General features: G+C 46.2%; 1 protein-coding gene across 1 annotated transcript in view; it reads right to left on the minus strand.

The window, feature by feature from the left end:
* ly75 (lymphocyte antigen 75) overlaps nt 1-26,533 on the minus strand; it is a 187,457-nt gene that overhangs the window by 16,726 nt on the left and 144,198 nt on the right. Inside the window, exons 25-30 of the mRNA XM_038789641.1 lie at nt 24,466-24,695; nt 15,829-15,997; nt 14,869-15,039; nt 13,943-14,059; nt 10,207-10,404; nt 5,710-5,933 (exon numbers count right to left, since the gene is read on the minus strand). Of these exons, the coding sequence (XP_038645569.1) occupies nt 5,710-5,933; nt 10,207-10,404; nt 13,943-14,059; nt 14,869-15,039; nt 15,829-15,997; nt 24,466-24,695 (1,109 nt within the window). The remainder of the gene's footprint in view (nt 1-5,709; nt 5,934-10,206; nt 10,405-13,942; nt 14,060-14,868; nt 15,040-15,828; nt 15,998-24,465; nt 24,696-26,533) is intronic.

A 26,533-nucleotide genomic window follows, 5' to 3' on the forward strand; every position in this document is an offset into this window, starting at 1 on the left:
GGAGTCACCAGGTATCGTTAAGATACCGCCACAAGTTTCAAGGTCAAGTTCCAAGCAATAAACCATACACCAATTAGTAAGTTCAAACAAATGAGTTGATTATAATACAATTATAATACTACCCATGCACACGCTAAGATGATTAAACTATTCCTACCACTAAATAAACCAATACTTATCTTAAAGGGAACTGCCGGATCAGGGGACAAGGCTCTTGCTCTGCTCTGGGTCCGCAGACTTCAGGTTGGTACGGGTTAAAAAGGGGTCAGGAGTGTCTATCTCTGGTAGCAATCGTTGTGAGACTCTTACTTGTTGGCGGCTGCTGTCCCAAACCTCTCCTCTAACTCGGTCAAGGTCTTCTTCGGTAAAAGGCTGGTCGAGAGGGCTGGTCAAGAGAGGAGGGCTGGTCAAGAAGAACGAACTACGTTTGGGACCTGTCTTTTATAGGTCCTAGGGCTTCGTGCCCTTTTGGGCGGACCCTCTATCTGCTGGGGATCGATTGGGTCTCTTCCCAATCGATGTGTTTGAATCCCCCCAATACTGAGGTTGTCCCTCGGCTACTGGGCGGTCCTTCAGGTGCTTTGTCTTCGAACCCCACTGGTGCCGGGGTGTCTGGTATCCTATACAATGTTGCAATCACTTCCCTATTTGTGTCCATTGTCCCTGGGATTGTCCAATTACCATGTTAACTGTCCCGGAGATTGCCTCATTAGTATGCGGAATGTTCGTTTCGGTACTGTCTGCTCTCTTAGCAGACAGAATGCACATTGGCTTGGTGCAGCCTGTTTGTGCTGCAAACTTTGTCCATTTTAACCTGCAAGCTTTGCGTTCCTCCATTTTGTATTGCGGGAATAGCCAATTTCAGTGGCTACAGCCTTTGTCAATTATATTTGTCCACTCTCTGAAAATTACAATTCCCCACAATTATTGCATTGTCTTTGTTACAAGCTCCAATTATTTATTCTGTTCAATGTGTTGTGAATATCTGGTTCATAATTCATATGTTTTAGAATATAACTTTCTGTTTTAGGAATTGATGTTTAAACTGCAGATAAATTGGGCACCCGATTGAAAAACTGGTAAACACAACTCCGATATAAATGCAATTAAAAAACAAGCTTGGGTTCATTACACCTAAAAGGCAGCCGGTGTTTATATTAGTTCAGAGTTGATAGCGAAAAAATTGAAAAATGAATTATCTATTTCTCAGCTTGTAATGAAACCACAAGGTCCAGAGAAAGTGTCATAAACTCCATTGGCAATATAAATTACTCATATGGGTTGATAGTTGTGTTGAAGATTAAACAAATCCATTTTACATCTCTGTTTCAGGACATCCTAACATATGCCAGATTGTCATTGAGATGGACTGTGGGGATAGAAATTTTGTTTGCTTCATTTAGCTGAGAGCTTCTTATAGAAGGCAGTTGAAGTTTTGGTATAGACTGCAGCTCATTGAGTAGGGAGAGCTAAAGGAAATAAATGTTGATCAGACCCGCACCATTAGCAAAGAAAATACTAACTTTATCGTACCCTGCATGGAATATGGGTGGGGGCTCGAGTTCAATTTGGAATGGTGAGGATAAAAGCAGCTGAAAGATTTTCCTAGTTTGTAGCTAGAGGCAGCTTCGTCAGTTTGGAGATTTAGGATTTAGAAGCGGAGGAAATGGAAGATTTACCTAGCTTTAAGCTAGAGATAGAAATCTACAGTAACACTTGGTTAAAAATCAGTTAGCTTGTAGAGTGCAGAGAAGGCCAAGTTTGGGCTGAGAAGTAAACAGTCATGAGGTTTTGAAGATAATTTGGACAATTGTTTAGCCAAAAACTGATTGAAGAATCACCATCTCATATCTCGTAGAAATATGAAATACATAGGAGAATTAGAGAGAATTCTAGAGAACTGTGGCAAACCTTTGGGTTAGTTGCAGGAAATGTGAATGAACCTTCAAGATTCTTGTAATGTAAAAGGGAACTCCTTGTTGGGAGATTGGGATAAAAGAACTAAGTTCACAGCATAAGTAATTATAAACTAATCGTATGGTAGTACCGAACTATTACTGAAAAAATACATTTTGTCCAAGCTTTCATCTTGCATATCATTGTTGCTATCAGGGCAATCACAAGAATATTAATGTCAGGATAAGCAACACATTTATACTATGTGAGAGGAGAGTGTTGATTGGTTGGCAAGTGGACGATGATTAACCGTGGCTTTGCCATAGAGAATGTACCAGTTAATGGTGACTGACAATTAACTGCCAAGCATTGTTTGAAAATTTAACCCAGGTAGCTTGACTCTGATTGGTCAAGGCACTGTCTTGAGGAATGAACCAGTGAACGGCTCTCACTTATTTTGTTCAGGTACACTGAGGGAGAATTCAGAATGCCCAATTCACCTAACAAGCACATCTTTGGGACTTGTGGGAGGAAACCGGAGCACCCAGACAAGGGGAGAAAGTGCAGACTCCGCACAAGGGGCTGTTTAGCACAGGGCTAAATTGCTGGCTTTGAAAGCAGACCAAGCGGTTCGATTCCCGTAACAGCCTCCCTGAACAGGCGCTGGAATGTGGCGACTAGGGGCTTTTCACAGTGACTTCATTTGAAGCCTACTCGTGACAATAAGCAATTTTCATTTTCATTTTCAGATAGTGACCCAAGCCGGGAATCTAACCTGGGACCCTGGCACTGTGAAGTAATAGTGCTAACCAATTACAGGCATGTTCTCATAAGTTAAAGGGCACTAATGCAGTTAAGCAGTGATTTTTGTTTTCGCTTGCATTGTGTGAGCTGTGGGTGGGTGAGGTCAGGGGGCAGTGATGGGTTTCGGGACGGGAGCATTGCGGCATTGTGGGTGGGGACTTAGCGGCATTGGGGCGGGGGCTTGGTGGGATTGGGAGCGGGGGCTTGGTGGCAATGGGGAGCACGCAGCCATGTCACCAGGAGATGGAGCATGATGTGGGAGGCCCGCAAAAAGGAGAGCACAGGGCTCCCAAAAGTGTAAGTCCACCTCTGACACCTACCCTGACATACCTATCATTAATTATTTAGTTTATTAGTTAACCAATTGCTCAATTAGTAAAGTAATAGCAGGTTAAAGTCCTAGCTTGGAGACACTCACTAACTGCTGGAGGTAAAATTAAGCGAGTAAAAAGCAACACCGGGGCAACAACAGGGCTAAATAGCTGGCTTTGAAAGCAGACCCAGGCAGGCCAGCAGCACGGTTCAATTCCCGTACCAGCCTTCCCAAACAGGCGCCGGAATGTGGTGACTAGGGGCTTTTCACAGTAACTTCATTTGAAGCCTACTCGTGACAATAAGCGATTTTCATTTCATTTCATTTCAATAGGGCTATGTCCCCACTCTGGCATAAAAATACTGGAGTTGCACGCCCCAGTTTTCTACAAAAAGTAAAAGTCGATTCACTTACCTTCTGTGGGGCTATCAGAGACCTAGAGTGATTCACGCTGATTTGGCTGCGGATATGGGCCCCCGCACTTGCGGTTCCGAGTTCGCGCATGTGCACCGGCGGCGGCCTCCAGTGACCGCACCGAGCGCCACGTCAGATTCGGAACGTGGAGCAACACCAACAAACTAGGCCCCCCCCAATCGGTGCCCGAGGATCATTCCGGCCCGATTGCTGTCCCGGCCGCCCAAAAGGTCCCCCCTGTGCTCGATCCCCCCGCTCCCCACCAGGGCGGCCGCGGATTGAGTCCGCAGCTGCCACGCGAGAGTCCTGACCGGCCATACCACATTAGGGAACCGAAACCCGGCCAGTGGGGAGCGGAGTATCGCTGAGAGGGCCTCTGGCAATGGCCCCCCAGCCGTGCGGCGTAATTTGCGGACGTGCGGATTTTCAGGGCCAAGAGAATCGCCAGACCAGCGCCGGGCCCGATTCCTTTGGGAACTTTGATTCTCCGCCCCAGTGCCAAACACGATTTCGGCGCGGGTCTGCGGAGAATCCGGCCCTCTGTTTCCCGATCACACTCTGCTCCACACTCTGTATAATAGCAAACCAAAAGAGAAAATGCTGGAACATCTCAGGAGGTCTGGCAGCAAAGCTTCGAGTCCAGGTGACCTTTGGTCAGCTCTTTTGGTTAGCTCTTTGCTTTCCCTACAGATGCTGCCAGGCCTGCTGAGATTTTCCAGCATTTTCTCTTTTGGTTTCAGATTCCAGCATCCGCAGTAATTTCCTTTTATCCTGTATAATAGCAAACCTGTCTACTTGCGTAGAGATCATGAGTGGGATTCCCCGACCCCCCCGCCGGGTCGGAGAATCGCCGGGGGGCGATGTGAAGCCCGCCCCCACCGGCTGCCGAATTCTGTGGCGCCGGAGATATGGCGGAGGCGGGAATCGCGCCGCACCGGTCGCCGATTCTCTGGCCTGCGAAGGGCCGAAGTCCCGCCCGTGCTATGCAGATCCCGCCGGCGTGAATTTGGAGTTGGTCCCTTACCGGGCAGGGCCTGGTGGGCGAGCTCCGGAGTCCTCGGGGAGGGGGGGGCGTGGGGCGATCGGGTCCCGGGGGGTGGCATGGCTTGCGATCGGGGCCCACCGATCCACGGGTGGGCCTGTGCCGTGGGGGCACTCTATTCCTATGCACCGGCTGTGTAAGCCTCCGCGATGGCCGGCGCGAAGGTGAACCCCCCTGCGCATGCACGGACCCGCGCCAGCTGGCGGAGTCACTTCGGCTCTGGCTGGTGGAACACCAAAGGCCTTCCACGCCGGCCGGCAGGGCGCAAACCACTCCGGCGCCTGCCTAGCCCCTGGTTCCCGCCACTCCACTGCGCCGTTCCCGCTCCATATTACTCACAGCCATGTTACAATTGCTAAATCGCCTTCCTGCTACAGTAATTTATATTTATTCAGCAAACCACTTTCAGCTGATTGCTAGTTAACTGCCGCTAGCTGAGGTCAATGGACCTCTCCATTGTCTGCGTCTCGCCGGGGAGGAAGAATCTAGCCCAATGTTTCCGGAACACAGTGCTGCACGGTCTCTGTGCTGCATGTTCGATGTAAAACAGATTGCTGACTTGCTATTGCCCGTTCCACACTATCGCACAAAGTGAAGATCTACTTGACTTTCTCCAAGGGGGATGTCAAACCATCAGACACTTTGGGGACTTTCCACAGTGTGGAGAAACAATAGATCAGTCTGTGATTTACCCCGGACTCCTCTCATATACTTTGTACAGGTAAGATGTTTCCCTTGGTTGGGGAGTCTAGAACCAGGGGGCACAATTTCAAAATAAGGAGGATGCCACTGAGGACTGAGTTGAGGAGAAATCTCTTTTACACAGAGGATTATGAACCTTTGGAATTCTCTAATCCAGTGGGCTGAGGAAGCCCTGTCATTGTATATGTTTAAAGCAGAGATTGATAGATTTCGGATTGACAATAACGTAAAGTGTCATGGGGATCGTGGGTGTAAAAAGCATCAAAGTGTCTGATCAACCATGATCGCATTAAATGGCGGAGCAAGCCCGATGGGCTGAATGGCCAACTCCTGTTCATACTTCCAGTTCAAAATTCAGACATGACCTATTGCTGAGTTATCATACAAGCAAAGACTTAGAACAACAGAAATAAAAGCTACTAAACACCTCTCTATAGGCCAGACAGAATTTTAAGTAGCAACTGATTTTTGCTTGTGGGTATGCTATCAATATGATATTGTCACAATGATGTGGAATGTGCCCTTTTAGAAAACTTACATCTTGACTGAACAAGCCAATCCAAAGAGGAAAACCATCTGACTTCACCAAGCTCTTCAGGAACAAATGCTGAGATTCATTATAGACACTGACGAGTTGATATCCAGACATTTGACATTGTTGTAGTGCCGTATACCAAGTCACCTTGTTCTGAATTAACATGTAATTGTGGATTCCATATTCTGTCTTTATAGGCGGAGGCTCAAAGTGACCTGGGTTCGGGACTAAATATACAAAAGACGTTAAAATTAAACCACAAGTCTTTATTCACCATTCATAGCATTTTACACCTTGACAAAAAACATGACTGATTTACAAGCTGGAACGTTTTAAAGAGACCGAGAGATGTTTGAACTCATGAAACTTACTAGGCGCGATTCTCTGAAATGGAGAGAAACAGCCGACGCCGGAGTGAAACCCGGAGTGTTTCACTCCGGTGCCGGAGGCTGCTCCTCGCCTCCTATTCCCCCCCCCCCCCCCCCCCGGGGGGCTAGTAGCGGTAGTGCGCGAATCTCGGGCGCCGGGCCTTGATGCTTGCGTCAAAGCGGCGCGCCGAGAATGACGCGGCCGGCGGCGCCTAAGTGACGTCAGCTGCGCATGCACAGGTTGGCCGGCGCCAACCCCGCCTGCACGGTTGCCGTCTTCCCCTCCGCTGCCCCACAAGACATGGCACCTTGATCTTGCGGGGCGGCGGATGGAAAAGAGTGCATCCCTTAGAGACGCGGCCCAACAATCGGTGGGCACCGATAGCGGGCCAGTCACCTCATGAGCACGCCCGTGGTGCTCGATCCTCCCTCCACCCCCCCACAGGCCCCACACTTACCGGTCGCGCGATGTTCACGCCGGAAGCGACCAGGTGTGGTTTACGCCGGCGTGAACCGATCGGGTTCGTCAGGCCGCTCGGCCCATCCGGGCCGGAGAATCGCCGGTCGCCATTTTGGGGGGTGGTGGGAGAATCACGGGGGGGTGCCAGGGCGGCGTGTCGTGATTCGCCCGACCCTCCCACGATTCTCCCCCCCCGGCGTGGGAGCGGTGAATCGCCTATTCATAAGGAAATTTATAAGTTCCTGAGTGAGGAGCAATAAAAAGTGTTTATGCAGGGCTTGGATGAGGTAAATCATAGGCGCCCATCGACTCTTGGAGGTTGCTTAATTCCTAATGCAGTTGAATAGGAATTGTCCCAAGTTCATAGATTTTATAGAATTTACAGTGCAGAGGGAGGCCATTCGGCCCATTAAGTCTGCACTGGCCCTTGGAAAGAGCACCCCACTTAAGCCCAAACCTCCACCCCATCCCCGTAAGCCAGTAGCCCCACCTAACTATTTTGGACACTAAGGGCAATTTAGCATGGCCAATCCACCTAACCTGCACATCTTTGGACTGTGGGAGGAAACCGGAGAATCCGGAGGAAACCCATGCAAACATGGGGAGAAAGTGCAAACTCCGCACAGACAGTGACCCAACCCTGGTTCCTGCCGCTGTGAAGGAACAGTGCTAACCACTGTATTACCCCTAAGTTGCCTTAAAACCATTCACTTTTTTTTAACCCTTCCTCCACCCACCCCTCACAAATGCAGTAGCATTGTTAGAGATTATTAGGCAGGCTATGTTGCTTAGCGTATGGAGTAGGCATTGCTGCGCTCAATTTTCCATTTTTGTTTTTTGAATGCTCAGAAGAAAACAAATCAAAAGTAGGACAAGGAAAAGAGGGTACAAAAGAGGAGAGAAGATTATATTAGAAGCAGACTGTTTCCTTTGGCCCAAGGGACAGGCACCTTCTGATTTTCTACACTTATTATTTTGGCTTACAATTGAAAAAGACTCAAGATATTGAAAATGTTCTGATAAATGTTTGGCAATGATAATAATTGTCGGACAATTCTGGTTATGGAAATATCTCCACAGAGTACTTTCAGGAACAAAGGTATTTACTTTTTGGCTTTTAAATGTGAGTTACGTACAAATGAAATTTGAGTGGAGGGTCTTCCTGATTGCCTCAGTTACGAGAGGATAAGGAAATTTCAGCTCCTATATCTCAGGAACCTGCTATGAAACTCTGCTGGTAGGGCATCAAGTAAATATACACCTTCAAAGCCTCTGAAAAGGTACAGCAGATGGCTGGGCTGACAGTGCAGCAACACCAGCAATCACTGCTTGTGACCCTGGAAGCAAATCAGCAGTCAGGCTTGTAACGGTGACATTAACACCTCAAGTAACAAAACATCCGTATCAACACCCACCAATTTCCAAATATTCTCTTTAGTATTTGTAGGAGACTAAAGATATTACATCCCAGTGAGGCCTAGCATATTAGGCCTGAATCTTTTGTCTGTGAGGCGCGCGCCTTGAAGCAGATGTGCTATGCGTTCACGGCCACGATCGGCCTGGAGCGCAATTTCACAAAGGCTGGTCAATTAATGGCTACCCAGCGTGAAGCGCACTCTGTGAAACGCTGCGCGTTGCCGGGGATGTGGGGGGTGGGGCCAAGAAAAGGGAGGATGCAGGCTGGCATTTCTAATGTTCTCCCTCAGGGGGCCAGCCATTGTGGGGCTGTCTCAGACAGCTGCTGACCTGTCAAAAACAGATATAGATGTAAAAACTATGCCATGAGTTCCTCGACAGAACAATCATATACAGGCCTCAGTCCCCAGGCATCTTTGTTACTTTATTTCAGCCTTCACATTTCAGCCCACCCTGGATTGTAGTTGCCGCGAAAATATAAAGGATGCCTATTGGTGTTTGGGGGGCGGGGTGCAGGGAGGGATGATTTTGCAACAGCAATACAAATCCTTGGTTACATCACATCTAGAGCTAGGGAGGTGCGAGACCTGGAGGTTAGGTTTGTGATAGTGAGTGGGGTTTTAGTGCGGGCATTGGTGGTTCTAGTGAATGTATACGCGCCCAACTGGGACAAATCAGACTTTGAGAAGTGTCCATGGATTCCCATCAGTTGACATAGAAAATAGAAACAGGAGGCAGCCATTCGGCCCAGCTCCGCCATTCATTTTGATCATGGCTGATCGTCATGTTCAATCCCCTGATTCCGCCTCCCCCCAAATCACTTGATCCCTTTTGCCCCTCAGAGCTATATCTAATTTGTTGATTATGGGGGCGATTTTAATTGTGTATCAGATCCTAGAGTGGATAGATCAAGTTCCAAGTCAATGAGATGGTGAGGGAGTTGGGGGTATTTATGGATTAGGTGGGGGGCTGGAACCGTGGAGGTTTAGGCACCCGGCAGAGAGGGAATACTTCTTCCCGCATGTTGATTGGGTGTACTCCTGCATCGATTTCTTTGTGGTGGGAAAGGCGTCATTGTCAGGGGTCGTGTTTTACTGAATCATTTGAAATTTTTCCTTCGTAAAAGAGGCTATTTCGGGTGAAAGAGCCTATTTTCAGGTTCATATGAGGAGAGCCACCTGATGTATGACTTCTCAGTACATCCCCATCACCGGAAGTTGATTACTGACGGCGATTTAACTGCCTATTTACAATTTTTTACACAGGAATCTTTGCATCTTCTGGTCCCAGCTCCAGTTTCAATCCAGTGACGAACAGTGTCAGAAGGCCAAGTGGCAAAGGGTAATTCCAGCGAGGCCGTGCCCCTTTCTTTGTGTCATGATCTAAAGATATGGCCGTTAAGGTCCATCTTCAGTTCATTGACTTGCACAGATTTTAAATGGACATGTTAGCTTCTGAAACAACACACACATAGCTTCAACAATGCTGACCTCCATCATCACCTCAGGAATGCTCAGTTCCCCCATCCCGATCAATGGTCATTCCCCTTTCCGATCTATCGGAATTTCTCCAGGTCGGAGGAACACTTCCACAAAACGTGGGAGCAATTCACTCAGTTGTTCCAAGATCTGTTTGCAGCCAACAGCCAGTAAACCAGAGGCAGCTAAAAGCCACAGCACAATAACGAATGCCAATGAAAATGCCAATCAAAGTGGGGAGGAGGGGTGGCGGCGGAACAAAGAAACATTGAGCCCAACCAAGATCAGCAAATAACAAAATACACGGTGTCATGCCAATCATACAGGAACAAAATATAGGAACTGAAGAGGAAAGAGGGCACGCCAGACGACTAGAAAGGAAGGGGGGGGGGGGGGGGGGGGGGGGTTGAGAAGAGAGGGGGTGGGGGGAGGAAAGTGGGGGACCTGGCTGGGAATAAACACCCACTGGAGAACGCAAAACAAGAAGCCATAACTGATGTAAGTAGCAAAAGACAACAGATGTATAAATGTTTCCTTTTTCCCCTGTTGTTTTTAATGTGTGTTAACAATTGCCTTTGTCTTATATAACTTAAAACGCCTTAATAAAAGCATTTAATAAATAAATAAATTGCAGTCAATGATGTGTGCTCCCGAAAGACTCTAATGTTGCCATACAGTAACGTTCAATAAAATGCCTTTTGGCATCTGATAATGTATATTAGAAATACTTGTAATCACTATAATTAGCTTTAGTCAAAATATGTTGGTAGTTTCTTACCCATTTCAATCTTACAAGCACAAATACTTTGTAATATCAATTGTATCCGTTGCGAAGGATTGTCAAAGTGATGCCAAAAACCAGCCATATCAAGGCCAGCTGCTGGCAAATAGTTCAGTGTATTCTGAAATTTGGGTCTTCCATAGCGCCAGTTTGAATATTGCACATAAGAACCATCGTACCACATTGTATGATTACCTAAAACAGAGAAAGAAATTACACTATTCCCAGAGTTAAAACAAAAACGCAAAAAAAAGAGCTTTTTTTTTAAAGCTTTCAATGTAAAATGAAAGAACATAAGAGATAGCAGCAGGATTAGAGCATGTGGCCTCTTGAGCCTCTCAGCTATTCAATATAATCATGGCTGACCTTCGGCTTCAATTCCACTTTCCCACCCTCTTCTGCATCCCTCGATTCCCTGAGGAAACCAGGCCAGGATTTTCCGCTCCCGATCTTCTCGAGACCGAAGCAGAAAAACTCTCGAGAGGCCCAAATTGTATTTTATGTCGGCGGGAAGCCTTGCTGCAATCGCCCCCCCCCCCATCAGTGAGATAATGAAAATCCCGATTTTCAACAACGGGAATTCCAGTATAATAAATTTGAACGTCATTGTCAGGTCTCTAAGCCCAATCAACCCCCACCGATAATTCATTCATGTTGGCGTGAGTGCATCTGGTGGGAAGAACCTATTGGAGGAGCTCATGAGGGGAGAGGCTGTGCAGTACCTAGGGGGTATTCCAATTTAACTTTTGTGCACAGTGGAGGCCTTTAAAAATGGAGCCCTGATCTTTTAAGAAACAAAGTTGCTGGTGGAGCAGGTTCAGCATCACGGGACTCACATCTTCACGTTTCTTTGGGCTATGCTCCTGACAATACGCCAGAGAAAGCCGCTGTAGGTGCTGGCTCCTTCAACACCGCTCTCCCTGTCCACTGCCACATTCTGCAAAGGAATGGTACAATTCCATCCCAAAAATCTCTTTCTCCTAACCTTTAATGTTTTTAAATTACTTTATCAGAGTTAAAGCCAGAGCTCAGAGTGTGGACAGGGCAAACCCCTAATCCAACTCCTTGCCTGCTCCAAAAACCAATTCAAATTGAAATTGAATCCAATTCATGGTCCCCACAAGAGAGGCATACCTGATCCAGTAAGAAGTCTTATAACACCAGGTTAAAGTCCAACAGGTTTGTTTCAAACACGAGCTTTCGGAGCGCAGCTCCTTCTTCATGAGTCACCTGAGGAAGGAGCTGTGCTCCGAAAGCTAGTGTTTGAAACAAACCTGTTGGACTTTAACCTGGTGTTATAAGACTTCTTACTGTGCTCACCCCAGTCCAACGCTGGCATCTCCACATCATAGATACCAGATCCAGGCATTAACCTGACCTCACCCTCATCTTAGCCAAAAGGCCGAGAAGCGATCTCCCAGCCTTTAATATACTCAATAATGGAGCTTCCCTCACTCCTGGGGTAGAGAGTTCTGAACGTTCACAACCCTTTAGTTCTCATCTCTGTCCTAAAGAATTGGCCCCTTACACAGGGGACTGTGTTTGTATGGTCAAGATTCTATAGCCAAGAAAACAACTTCAGTGTCTTCCTTATTAATTTATTTCAGAGTTTTATATGTTTCAAAGAATTATTCTAAACTCCACAGTATATAATCTCAATTTACTCAGCCTCTCATTCCAATGACCAATCTGCAAGAATTTAACATAATAAAATGTCCCAAGGCACTTCACAGGAGCTTTATAAAACCAAATCTGACACTGAGCCACATAATGGGATATCAGGTCAGATGATGAAAGGCTTAATCAAAGAGGTAGGTTTTAAGTGACATAAAGGAGGAAATTGAGCTAGTGAGACAAGAGGTGTAGGGAAGGAATTCCAGAGCTTAGTGCTGAAGTAGCTTGAAGGCACAGCTACCAATAGTACAGTGATCAAAGGTCCTGAATTAGATGAGCAGAGATGTCGCAAGGGGTTGTGGGGCTGGAGGAGATTAGAAAGATAGGGAGGGACGAGGCCACAGAGGGATTTGTGAAAAAGAATGAGAACTTTTAAAAATCAACACGTTGCTTGACTAGGAGACAGATAAATCAGGGAGCACAATGATAATATGGGCTGCATGGTAGCACAGTGGTTAGCTCTGTTGCTTCACAGCACCAGGATCCCAGGTTTGATCCCGCTTGGGTCACTGTCTGTGCGGAGTCTGCACGTTCTCCCTCTGTTTGTGTGGATTTTGTCCGGGTGCTCTGGTTTCCTCCCACAAGTCCCGAAATAATCACTTGTGGTAAATTGGACATTCTAAATTCTCCCTCTGTGTATCTGAACATGTGACATAATATGGCGACTAGGAGATTTTCATAGTAACTTTATTGAGTGTTAATGTAAGCCTACTTGCGACAATAATGAAGATCACTATTATTGATAGGTGAATGGGACGAGGTACGAAAATAAGACATGGGTAGCAGAATTTTGAACGACAAGTTTAAGGCTGGTAGAATTTGAGAGAGCAGCTCAGACTGCATTGGAATAGTCAAGAATAGAGGGAGCAAAAATATGAACCAAGGTTTGAGCAACAAATGAGCTGGGACAGGGGATTGAATTTTCACTCCCATGTCATAAATGCAGAGTTAGGAAAATTCCCAACTCTGCAAACTCAACTTGGGAGGAAGTGCCTCAAATGGTCAGATTTTCATCCTGACAAGATGGGTGTGAACTGAAGTTGGGCCCACTACCCCTCACAGAGTTTGGAGGTCCCCCAGGGGCTGCCAGGTTCTGGGATGGGATGCTTAAAAGGCCCTCCACGGTGCTCTGGGTTTTCATCCCTGTTGTAAGGAGCAGTAAAACCGAAAACAGTACTCAAGATCTCATCCTTCATAGCCCCCGCACAATCCCCATGCCCCATCAATGCCACTTTATACCCTTCACCCATTCCACCCCTCACTCTCCATACCACCTATGACCCTTTACCCACACCCCCTCATACCTTCCATTCCAACTTTGTGCCAATTTATGCTAACCCATCACCCCATATTCATCCCATGGCCCCTATGCCAACACATGTCAACCCATGATTATACTCAACCTCATAACCCCTATGCCAACTTATGACCCCCCACTCATCCACATATTCCTTTCTCGCCATCTGCCAAGTGATGTCAACACGTGGCCATCCACCCTTTGCTCTTAGACCCCCCTTTGTCAACTCATCCAGCATCCAGTATGAGCTAATGTCAGGAGCCATGGTGAGATTAAATAAAGTGCTATGGTATCTATTACAGATTTCATTATTCAATTCTCATTCAATACATTTAAAATCCCAGCACTCAATCCCCAATAAAAACAAACATTTTTATTCATAGCTTCACAACAAAGACAGCTAATCCCTTTATAACCTCTTCCTTCACACCCACACACACTCTTCTATGTGCCGTCAATCACGCTTTGGACGTGCAGGTCCCCATTTGTGATAATAATAGATTGTGGAAACAGTCAAGCAGCATTAATCCTACAATGAGAACCCTCAATGGCAAATTAGATTCTAGGTCAGCTAATCATACATTAAATATTTTTGTTTTTAAGAAATGCGATGATAAGCAATCCATCCACCATAGGGGAAGAAAAACTGTCAATATTATATATCCAAAGATATCTTGAGGAACACACAATCAATCATCAATCCAGGAACCAAGAAAAGAACTGAAACCATATAAACTAGAGTACGACATTTGCATTACTTACCATTATGTCTAACACTTAGCCACACCCATCTATACAAAGAACTGCGAATTACAAGTTGTTCTGTGACAAAGTTGTTCTCTTCTTCACTTCTAATAGTCAAAATATTGGACCGTGAATCTGTTTGGCAAAAGATATTAACATAAATTATACTTTCCACCTGGTTTAAAATGCATGCATACCACAAGGTAAATAAATAATTTAAAAGGGAAATCTAGGGAGTAAAGCAACAGCTGGTTACATTATATTTTTCAGCTCTGCAACTGTACACATTTTTTTTACATTTAGAGTACCCAATTACTTTTTTCCAATTAAGGGGCAATTTGGCAAATCCACCTACCATGCACATCTTTGGGTTGTGGGGTAAAACCCATGCAGACACGGAGAGAATGTGCAAACTCCACAAACAGTGACCCAGGGCCGTCATTGAACCTGGGTCTTCGTGCTGTAGGCAGCAGTACTAACCACTGTGCCACCGTGCCGCCCCTGCAACTGTACATTTTAAGACATTATAAAGCATGTTGCATGAAAGATTTGAAGATCATAGAACCCCTACATTCGGCCCATCAAATCTGCACTGGCCCTTGGAAAGAGCCCACGCAGTCACCCTAGCCATGTAACTTAACCATTTGGAGACTAAGGGACAATTTAGCTTGGCCAATCCCCCTTAACTGCACATCTTTGGGCTGTGGGAGGAAGTCGGAGTACCCGGAGGAAACCCACACAGATATGGGGAGAAAGTGCAAACTCTACACTTACAGTCACCCAAGGCCGGAATTGAATCTGGGTCCCTGGAGCTGTGGGGAAGCAGTGCTGACCACTGTGCCACCGTGAACCACTACAAACATGTACAATGTGCAGAATTTATGGGCTAGTATTTACAAGCTACAGAATTAAAACTGGCAACAGAGATGCAGAATATTTCTCACCCAATTTCTTGCACATTTTGTGGACAGTTCTCTCTTTGGAAAAGCTACTATGTGTTTCAGGAGAAAGTAGAAAAGTGTAACAATTATTTCTGAACGGTATCCATACTTGTCCTTGAAGCTTATGGGGGCACCTCACAGTTTCAACATCAGGCTTTTCGGGTGCTATCTCTTCTGCAAAATTGAAATATAGATTTTAAAATATGCAATCTATTGGTTTCATTCTGGATAGATCATACAAGAAGCAGGCACAACAATCTATTATTGCACAAATACTTCTCCCAAGCACAGAATTCAAAATCCAGGTCTTGCTTTACAGATCTCTCTGTAGCCTCATCCACCCTCACCACTGCAGCAACCTCTGTCAGCCCCAAGTCCCATCGCAAACCGTTTGATCTTCTGATTCAGGTTCCTATACATCTCAACTTCCAGCTGGAACCCCCTCCCTAAACCATTCTGCTTTGTTACTTTCGTCCGCATTTCCAAACTCTTTTTGACTAGACCTCATCATCTATCCTAAATTTGTTGTTCCACTCCTTCTCTATGATGTGTCTCACTGCAGTTAATTGTTTGTTGCTGCTAGTCCCACAAAGTTTACAAAACTTGCATTTATTTAGCATGCTTTATATCCTCAGGTTGTCCAAAGTGCTTTACAACCATTAAGCAATGCAGTTATCTTTGGAATATAGGGAAAAATGGCAACTAAAGTCTGCAGAGTAAGATCCCCAGAACAGCCGAGAAGGAAATGATCAGATAATTGGTTTCTGTGGGGTTGATTGGCGAAAAATGTTAGCTATAAATGAGAACTCCGAACTCCCCTTCTCTTCTTTGAAAACGGTTACAGAATAATTTACATCCACCCAAGAGGATAACATGTCTCATGTCAGATCTGAAAGACAGCACTTCTAGGAGCCCCTCAAATTATAAATGCAGCAAATATTTTGAATCAGGTGAGATACTTACTTTGTTGAAAATAGCAAACCGCTCCTTCTAAAACTGAATCGCAGCCCAAAGTTCTCCAGAACCCATCAACATCCATGTACACACAATTGTCAGTCGGTGCAGAATCATCTCTGCTCCAGTGACTAAATATTGTGTGTCTTCCATCTGACCAGCGAAAGTGTAATCCATCCTGATTTTGAAAACAGAACAAAACATTACTTTACACATCACAAACTAACAGATATTAAACACTTGCGCTTAGAGACAACAGAAGAGATCAGGAATTCACATGTATGCAGTAGTTTACTTCTCATTTTCCAGAATTCTCAAAATGCAAACTTCAAGGTTCACTAAACAGCATAGAATAAATTAACCAAACCCTAGGCCTTCAACATGGAACATGTATTTGACAGAATATGGACTGGAAAATTGGGACTACAGCCTTGTAACATCAGAAGCAAGCACTGTCCCTTTGATGGCAGCTGTTTCTGTTTCGGAAGGAGCTTTTTGCCATGTTCAACTGGGAATTCATAACGGAACAAAAAATGGCTGAGGAACTAAATTTGTATTTTGCTTCTGTCTTCACAAAGGAAGGCATGAATAATGTATTGGAAGTTCTGACAAGCACAAGTTTTAGTGAGGAGCTGAAGGAAATTATTAGAAAATAAATGGTTTTGGGGAAATTAATGGGATTGAAGGCAGATAATTCTCCAGGGCCTGATAATCTGCAATCCAGAGTACTGAAGGAATTGGCCCTAGAAATAGTAGATCCATCGGTGGCCATTTTCTTTGGACTCTGGAATGGTTCCTACAGATTGGAAGGTAGCGAATGTAACCCCGCTATTCAAAAAGTGAGGTACAGAGAAAACAGGGAACTATAGATCAATGAGTGTACTGTCAGTAGTAGGAAAGTTGCTGGAGTCCATTATCAAGGAATTCATAGCACAGCATTTGGAAAGCAGTGTTGTAATCAGAGAAAGTTAGAATGGATTTATGAAAGGAAAATCACGCTTGACAAACCCACTAGAATTCTTTGAAGGTTTAACTAGTAGAGTTGACCAGGGAGAACCGGTGGATGTGATTTATTTAGGCTTTCAGGTGACTTTCGACAAGGTCTCACAGAGCAGATTAATATGTAAAGTTAAAGCGTATAGGATTATGGGTAGTGTCTTGAGATGGATAAAAAGCTGGTTCGCAGACAGGAAGCATAAAGTTGGAATAAATGGGTCTTTTTCTGATTGGCAGGCAGTGACAAGAGGGTTAAAGCAGGGATTTGTGCTATGATCCCAACTGTTCACATTATATATTAATGATTTGAACTAAACGCATTATATTCAAATTTGCAGATGATACAAAGTTTTTTTTTAAAATTCCAATTAAGGGGCAATTTAGCATGGCCAATCCACCTACCCTGCACATCTTTGGGTTCTGGGGGTTAAATCCATGCATACACGGGGAGAATGTGCAAACTCCAAATGGACAGTGACCCGGAGCCGGGATCGAACCTGGGACCTTGGCGGCGTGAGACAGCAGTGCTAACCACTGTGCCACCGTGCTGCCCTGATGATACAAAGTTGGGTGGGAGAGTGAGCTGTGATGAGGATGCAATGATGCTTCAGTGGGATTTGGACAGGCTGCATGAGTGGGCATATGCATGGCAGATGCAGTATGATGTGGATAAATGTAAGGTTATCCACTTCGGTGGCAAAAATAGGGAGGCAGATTATTATTTGAGTGGGTGTAAACTGAGAGAGTTGGATACTCAGCGAGACTTTGGTGTCCTCGTACATCAGTCAATGAAAGTAAGCGCGTAGGTACAGCAGGCGATAAAGAAGGCAAATGGTATGCTGGCCTTTATAGCGAGAGGTTTTGAGTATAGGAATAGAGATATTTTACCGCAATTGTATAGAGCATTGGTGAGGCCACTCCTAGAGTAATGTGTGCAGTTTTGGTGTCCTTATCTGAGGAAGGATGTTCTTGCTATGGAGGGAGTGCAGCGAAGGTTTACCAAACTGATTCCTGGGATACCAGGACTGTCATATGAGGAGAGACTAAGACGGTTAGGATTATATTAATTGGAGTTTAAAAGAGCGAGAAGGGATCTCATGGAAACTTACAAAATTCTCACAGGATTACACAGGGTTGATTCGGTAAGAATGTTTCCGAGGTGGGGGAGTCCAGAACTAGGGGTCATAGTTTGAGGATAAGGGATAAATCTTTTAGGACTGACGTGAGGAGAAATTTCTTCACTCAGAGAGTGGTAAATCTGTTGAATTCAGTGCCACAGAAAGTAGTTGAGACCAACACATTGTATAATTTCAAGAAGGAACTAGATATATCACTTGTGGCTAAAGGGAACAAGGGATATGCGGGGGGGGGGGGGGGGGGGGGGGGGGGGGGGGGCAGGATCAGGGTATTAAACTTGATGATCAGCCATGATCATAATGAATGGCAGAGTAGACTCAAAGGGCCGAATGGCTTCCTCCTCCTTCTATGTTTCCAATACAGGATACATAGAAGTATTGGGGATTCGCCTGTACTTCAATGTCATCAAAATCTCCCCAAGGAGCTTGCCTTTTGGGTATCTGCTCAAACAGTTGAGTTTTGGGATTAACAATTTTAAAAAGCGTCAAGTGTTTTAGGAGAGTTGAATGAAAATACAAGCCAGGCAGGATGCAAGGTGAAACAGATTCAATTAACTTCAATCATAACAATGTGCAACATTGCATTACTTCTGGACTACCAGAAGTGAAGTGAAGAGCCCCTAGTCGGCACATTCCAGCGCCTGTTCGGGTACACGGAGGGAGAATTCAGAATGTCCAAATTACCTAACAGCACGTCTTTCAACAGCATGTGCTAACTACTGTTATGGGTGGAACGATAGCACAGTGGTTACCATTGCTGCTTCACAGCGCTAGGATCCCGGGTTTGATTCCCGCTTGGGTCCTCGTACCAGGTACCTGGGCTCCCGTACCAGCCTCCCCGAACAGGTGCCGGAATGTGGCGACTAGGGGCTTTTCACAGTAACTTCATTGAAGCCTACTTGTGACAATAAGCCATTTTCATTTCATTTTGTCTGTGCGGAGTCTGCACGTTCTTCCTGTGTCTGCCTGGGTTTCCTCTGGGTGCTCCGGTTTCCTCCCACAATTCACGAAAGATGTGCTTATTCGATGAATTGGACATTCTGAATTCGCCCTCAGTGTACCCAAACAGGCGCCGTAGTGTGGTGATGAGGGGATTTTCACAGTAACTTCACAGTGTTAATGTAAGCCTACTTGTGACACTAATAAAGATTATTAATTATTATTAGGAGTGGAGGACAAGTACGAGCCTTGTGGGAGAGGTCCGGCTAACGATTCGCCCATGTTCTTGTTGTGTTCTAAGCTTGCGGGCTTCTGGGTCTCCACCTTTAGCACCATGTTGGCGATTCTGAAAATTGAACTGGAGCCTGTGTCTTAGTGTCCGGAAATATTAGGGGTGTTGGACTTGCCGGAGCTGTAGATGGAGGCGGCGGCTGATGTTCTGGCCTTCGCCCCGCTGATTGCTCGGAGGCGAGTGCTGATGGGATGGAGGTTAGCTTCTCCTCCCTTTGCCTCAGAATGACTAGGGGATCTGGTGGGAGTTTCTATACCTTGAGAAAGTTAAGTATACAGTGAGGGGAGCAATTGAGGGTTTCTACCAAAGATGGCAGTCGTTTATGTTGTACTTCAAAGAGCTAGTCAGTTAGTTGTTTTGAAGGCAAAAGATAATTCATTCACATTTCTGTTTGCTTTATTTTTTTTTTAAATTTAGAGTACCCAATTCATTTTTTCCATTGAGGGGCAATCCAGCATGACAAATCCACCTACCCTGTGCATCTTTGGGTGTGGAGGCGAAACCCACGCAAACACGTGGACAATGTAGAAACTCCACACGCACAGTGACCCAGAGCCGGGATCGAACTTGGAATCTCGATGCCGTGAAACAGCAGTGCTAACCACTGCACCACTGTGCTGCCCCATTTACATTTCTGTTTGGAACATCCCAAGGAGGTCACGTTGCCACAGAGATGGGCTGTTAAGTTAGGGAAGTTCCTTTAGTTTTAATTTGTATGTTTTGCTGACACAGAGATAAGCAATCGAACTTGAGAACAGGCAGAGAGAGAGAGAGAGAGAGAGAGAATTGAGGTGGATTTACTAAACAAGAGTGCAGTGAAACCCATATTCCAGCTGGAGTGTCCAGAATTGAGGTGCTTAAGGAGCAGTGAAGGGTCACTTAAGTGTCGGCAAGTGGAAGGGCCTGAAGAAATCTCACACTTTGGAGGAGAGCGGGAACACCGAGGTGAATCAAAATTAATTCCTGATGGCTGTGGCACTTTGGTTTGGTCTCAGGAAGTAAAGGAACCTACAAGAGCACAGTAAGTAACCAAGGATTTTCTGGGAAGTGGGAAGTCATAACAGTAAATGTGAAGCTCAGCTGAGAATTTTAATCAAATGTATAAGGGAATGTGTTTAATTATGCATTTTGATGTAAAGTAAAAGTATTTACCTACGGCAGTGTTTATTTAGCTTTACTTATGTTAGGAATTAGGGAAATTAACAGTGAACTTGAGAAGAAAATGAAGTAACAGCAAGTAACAAGACTAGTAGCACAGTGGTTAGCACTGTTGCTTCACAGTTCCAGGGTCCCAGGCTTGATTCCCGGCTTGAATCACTGCCTGGGTGGAGTCCGCACATTCTCCCTATGTCTGCTTAGGTTTCCTTCAAGTGCTCCGGTTTCCTCCCACAAGTCCCGAAAGATGTGCTGTTGGGTAATTTGCACATTCTGAATTCTCCCTCTAACCTGAATAGACACTAGAATATAGCGAGTAATAACTTCATTGCAGTGTTAACGTAAGCCTACTTGTGACAATAAAGATTATTATTATAGTAGGCGCATAGAGGAATGATGAGATGCGATTTGCCCAGTAACAAAATTATAATGATAATCTTTTTATAATAATAACAATCTTTATTGTCACCACATTCCGGCGCCTGTTCGGATACACAGATGGAGAATTCAGAATGTCCAAATTACCTAACAGCACGTCTTTTGGGACTAGTGGGAGGAAACCGGTGCACCCAGAGCAAACCCACAGGCATGGAGAGAATGTGCAGGCTCCGCACAGACAGTGACCCAGCTGGAAATCGAATCTGGGACCCTTTTACTGTGAAGCCACAGTGTTAACCACTGCACTACCGTGCTGCCCATTAGCAGGCACCTAGAAACATTGAGGTGTGAATGGTCATATCAGAAATATCAATGTGCTCTTTGATCCTAAAACGGGATAAGGACCCCTTGCAGTGCGGATCATATAGGCCTATCTCGCTCCTTAACGTAGACGCTAAGTTGCTGCCGAAGATCCTGGCTACCAGGATAGAGGATTGTGTGCCAGAGGTAATTCATGAAGATCAGACAGGACTTGTCAAGGGGCGGCAGCTCAACACGAATGTGCGGAGACTGCTCAATGTTATCATGATGCTGGCAGTGGAGGGGGAGGCGGAGATAGTGGTGGCGCTGGACGCAGAGAAAGCGTTTGATAGAGTTGAGTGGGGGTACCTGTGGGAGGTGCTGGAGAGGTTTGGATTTGGGGAGGGATTCATCAAATGGGTGAGGCTGCTTTACGCGGCGCCGATGGCGAGTGTAGTCACAAATGGAAGGAGATCGGAGTATTTTAGGCTTTATCGTGGGACCAGGCAGGGGTGTCCCCTGTCCCCCCTGCTCTTTGCACTGGCGATTGAACCGCTGGCCATGGCGTTGAGGGAGTCAGGGAAGTGGAGGGGTCTGGTGCGGGGTGGGGAGGAGCACCGGGTATCGCTGTATGCGGACGACCTGCTGTTATATGTGGCGGACCCAGAGGGGGGAATGCCGGGGGTGATGGAGCTGTTAGCGGAATTTGGGGGCTTCTCGGGCTATAAACTGAACTTAGGAAAGAGCGAGGTATTTGTAGTGCACCCGGGAGATCAGGAGGAGGGAATTGGGAGGCTCCCCTTCAGGAGGGCAGTGAAGAGTTTCAGGTACCTGGGGGTGCAGGTGGCCAGGAGTTGGGGGGCTCTTCATAAGCTTAATTTCACCAGACTAGTGGAACAGATGGAGGAGGAATTTAAAAGGTGGGACATGGTGCCGCTATCGCTGGCGGGCAGAGTGCAATCCGTTAAAATGACGGTTCTCCCGAGGTTCTTGTTCCTCTTCCAGTGCTTGCCCATCTTTATCCCTAGGGCCTTTTTTAAAAGGGTGACCAGCAGCATCATGGGATTTGTTTGGGCACATGGCACCCCGAGGGTGAAGAGGGTCTCCTTGGAGCGGAGTAGAGATGGGGGGGGGGGCTGGCGTTGCCCAACCTCTCGGGGTACTACTGGGCGGCCAACGTGTCGATGGTGCGTAAGTGGGTGATGGAGGGGGAGGGGGCAGCATGGAAACGGATGGAGAGAGCGTCCTGTGGGGATACAAGCCTGGGGGCCCAGGTAACGGCGCCGTGGCTGCTCCCTCCCACGAGGTATACCACGAGTCCGGTGGTGGCGGCTACCCTCAAGATTTGGGGGCAGTGGAGGTGACATAGGGGAGAAGTGGGGGGCTCGATGGAGGCTCCGTTAAGGGGGAACCATAAGTTCATCCCGGGGAACATGGATGGGGGATTTCGGGGATGGTATAGAGCGGGCATTAGACAGCTGAGGGACCTGTTTATCAACGGAAGGTTTGCGAGCCTGGGGGAGTTGGAGGAGAAATTTGGGCTCCCGCCGGGAAACATGTTTAGATATCTGCAGGTAAAGGCATTTGCTAGACGGCAGGTGGAGGGATTCCCTGCGCTCCCCACGAGGGGGGTGAGTGACAGGGTGCTCTCGGGGGTCTGGGTCGGGGAGGGGAAGATATCCGATATCTACAAGCTTATGCAGGAGGTGGAAGAGGCGTCAGTAGAGGAGCTGAAAACAAAGTGGGAGGGGGAACTGGGGGAACAGATCGAAGACGGGACATGGGCTGATGCCCTGGAGAGGGTAAATTCTTCCTCCTCGTGTGCGCGGCTTAGCCTCATCCAATTCAAGGTGCTGCATAGGGTCCACATGACTGGGACGAGGATGAGTAGGTTCTTTGGGGGTGAAGATAGGTGTGTCAGGTGCTCGGGGAGTCCAGCGAACCATGCCCATATGTTCTGGGCATGCCCGGCATTGGAGGAGTTCTGGAAGGGGTGGCGAGGACGGTGTCAAGGGTGGTGGGATCCAGGGTCAAGCCAGGATGGGGACTCGCGATCTTTGGGGTTGGGGTAGAGCCGGGAGTGCAGGAAGCGAAAGAGGCCGGTGTGCTGGCCTTTGCGTCCCTAGTAGCCCGGCGAAGGATTTTGCTACAGTGGAAGGACGAGAGGCCCCCAAGCGTGGAGACCTGGATCAATGACATGGCGGGCTTCATTAAGCTTGAGAAGGTTAAATTCGCCCTGAGAGGATCGGTGCAAGGGTTCTTTAAACGGTGGCAACCTTTCCTCGACTTTCTGGCTCAACGATAGGGTACTGGGACAGTAGCAGCAGCAACCCGGGGGGGGGGGGACGTTGATTATGTTTGCTTATTTTATTTAAATTTGATTTATTTAATTTTAATTTATGGTTAAGTTCTCTTGTTGGGGGGGGGGGGGGGGGTGATACATGTGATGTTACGGTATGGGGGGAATTGTGGGTGTTATGGGGCTGTTAGTTGTATATTACTGCTTGTTGCTATACTTGTTGTTATATTTTTATATTTTCTGTAAAAAATTCCAATAAAAATTATTTAAAAAAAAAAGAAATATCAATGTGGCTATGCAAATGATAACTTCTAAAAACAAGGTATTTGAGAGATGTGGACAGCTGAATCCACAGGGTGGGATATCAAAGAGACTGTTAGCACCCTCATTGGAGAAACAGGCTAGTTCTCCATCCAACAGTAGCCAGGCCAGTTCCATCTATAATCCAAGCCATGGAGGCCTGTTCCATCTAACATTTAGAGCCACGGCAGATTGCACATACTCTCCTCAAAAAGATACAGTTTTGTGCCTTCACTGAACCAAGAAGAGGCAGTTTCCCAGGCTTGGTCACCTAAGCGGTATTGTGTGGTAACTATTAGCTGGATTTGACCTAAATAGAGTTACAAAAATCAGATGGTGCTTGGGAAAAGGGGTGCCGTATTGAGTTATGGAACGTGGGTATATTTTGGGACAAGAGGTAACTTCAGGTGAAAAAACATGTTTAGTTATTAATAAACTTAAGTGTCATTTTTTTCCCTTTTAATTATTCTTTATTAATTGTTTACACAACGACTGGTCTGGTTCCTAGCTGAGTTGGACATTGTTCCTCAAATTATTCCAAATAAATATACACCGCTAAGAATCAATGTTTCAAGTTATCCTTTGGGGGTTTGAGACACATTCGGATGTAACATAATTGGTGTTCTTAACACTTGTTTCTTGTATAATAAACTTCATTTGTTTTAAACCATGGAACCTTGTGGTGTAATTTATTTTAGTTAATCACTGGGTGTCCAAATCTCTCTTTAAATATTAATGGTTCCTACAGGGATCAGAGCAGCATTGGCTGTACTCTTCTGTAGCTCCATTAAAACCGGACTGTCTGTAAACCACTTTCCCCATTCAAAAAAACTCGTAGAAATTATACATACATCTTGACTGTACAGTCCGATCCACACTGGATACCCCAGAGTGTTTATGGTAACTGTGAGGAAAGCCTGATGATAAGGTTCAGTGATGCTAACCAACTTGTTACCGTTCTTCTGGCACTCAGTTACTGCATCTTCCCAGGTTAGGTTCTTCTTGATTATTGTATAGGTATGGTTGAGAAAATGCAATGTGTCATTTAAAGGAGGAATGACCTGATCATGAATGGAATGTTCTAAGGAAAAGAATATGGAAAAAATTGTTAGTGACTGCTCAGGTAAATATTTAATGCACTTATTACAAAACTTCTCAAATGAATAAAATTGATCGTGGAACCGAAAACATGGATTAGACTTTCAGAAGATTATGGTTTTATGCCAGACCCATAAGAAACAAATTCCAACATACTGAACGTGTTTCACCTCATTTCAACAATTATTTATATCAATCGGAGGTTTTCTTAAGTTATATTTAACTTGGAACATAGTGCTCAATTCTGACTGCCACACTACTAGAAGGATATGGAGGCTTTGGAGAGGATACAGAAGCGGGTTACCAGGATGTTGCCTGGTATGGAGGGAATTAGCTATGAGGAGCGGTTGGATAAACTTGATTTGTTCTCACTGGAACGATGGAGGTTGAGGAGCGACCTGATCAAAGTCTACAAAATTATGAGGGGTATGGACAGAGTGGATAGTCAGACACATTTTCCCAGGGTAGGAAGGGTCAATTACTCAGAGACGTAGGTTTAAGGTGCAAGGGGCAAAGTTTAGAGGAGATGTGTAAGGGAGGTTTTTTTTTTACATAGAGGGAAATGGATGCCTAGGACTTGCTGCTGGAGGTGGTGGTGGAAGTAGATACGGTAGTGACGTTTGAGAGACATCTTGACAAATACATGAATAGGATGGGAATAGAGGGATATGGACTCCGGAAGTATGGAAGGTTTTAGGTTAAACGGGCAGCATGGTCGGCGGAGGTTGGGAGGGCCGAATCGTCTTTTCCTGTGCTGTACTTTTCTTTGTTCTTTGTTTGTTAACACACAAAGATGCAACATGCACATTTCTATGTCATACTTTCATGAAATGTAGAAAGAAAAGATGGGCAATCACTTCCAATTTATCCAGAAATGTCCTCAAAAAAAAAATCCTTCTAATTTACCTGAGAAATCTCCATTTACAAACATACAAGATATTTCCTGGAGAACAGAGACAATGGTGTCAATTTAAACTATGCTGTGGAAATCTGGAGAAGTGGATCATTCACGCATTGTAGGTTCAAAGCAGGCATGAAGAAGGTTACAGACAGAAAGGACAATGGGGGTGATGCGCGATCAATGAAACGAGGATGTAGTCCGAATTGAAGGCTTTAATCAACAAGATGTTTCCTCAGCAGCTCGAGTACAGAAAGAGGCCGGCTGCTGGGGAACACGGGTCATTATACCCTACCTCACTGGGTGGAGCTACTTTACGTTCCGACCAATGAAATGCAAACACTTGGGCCAATGAGCAGCGCGCCTTCTCCACCAATGGTAGCTCACACTCCCAGGTACCGTAGTACCTCTAGTCACACTACCACATTCGCCCCTTGTTGAGAAAGGAATTGGGGTGGTGTCTGTGGGGGGGGGGGAGAGACTGCCCTGGCATCCAGCCATGACTGGTAGTCCGGTGTGGGTGGGATAATTTACTGGTAGTATGACTAGTGATATGGGACTATACCTCTCTTGAAAAGCGGCTGCCCACTGGCCCGTAACCTTGTCCAGAGACAGAAAAAAAACTCCATTAAGAGTTCACATCGACTCGATCAGACGACCGGGGGCCTTCGACGTCCTCTGCCACCGACGGAGCTTCGGTGGAGATGTTGATGGAGATGCGGGCGTCCATGACTCCGGGAGCGATGATCCGGTCCTTGTGGAGGTTTCAACGTCCCTAGACGGGCGCTGGTGAGGGCCGGGCCCCGGGGGGGGGGGGGGGGGGGGGGGGGGGCGTCTAGTCCTCCAGGCGGTGCAGGTGAGGGGGTTGGCGGGCCAGGGAGGGGAGCGCCTGCAGGGTGCAGTTGCGGTTGGGGGTGTCCCGC

This window comes from Scyliorhinus canicula, chromosome 2 (assembly GCF_902713615.1).
Source record: "Scyliorhinus canicula chromosome 2, sScyCan1.1, whole genome shotgun sequence".
Lineage (NCBI taxonomy): Eukaryota > Metazoa > Chordata > Chondrichthyes > Carcharhiniformes > Scyliorhinidae > Scyliorhinus > Scyliorhinus canicula.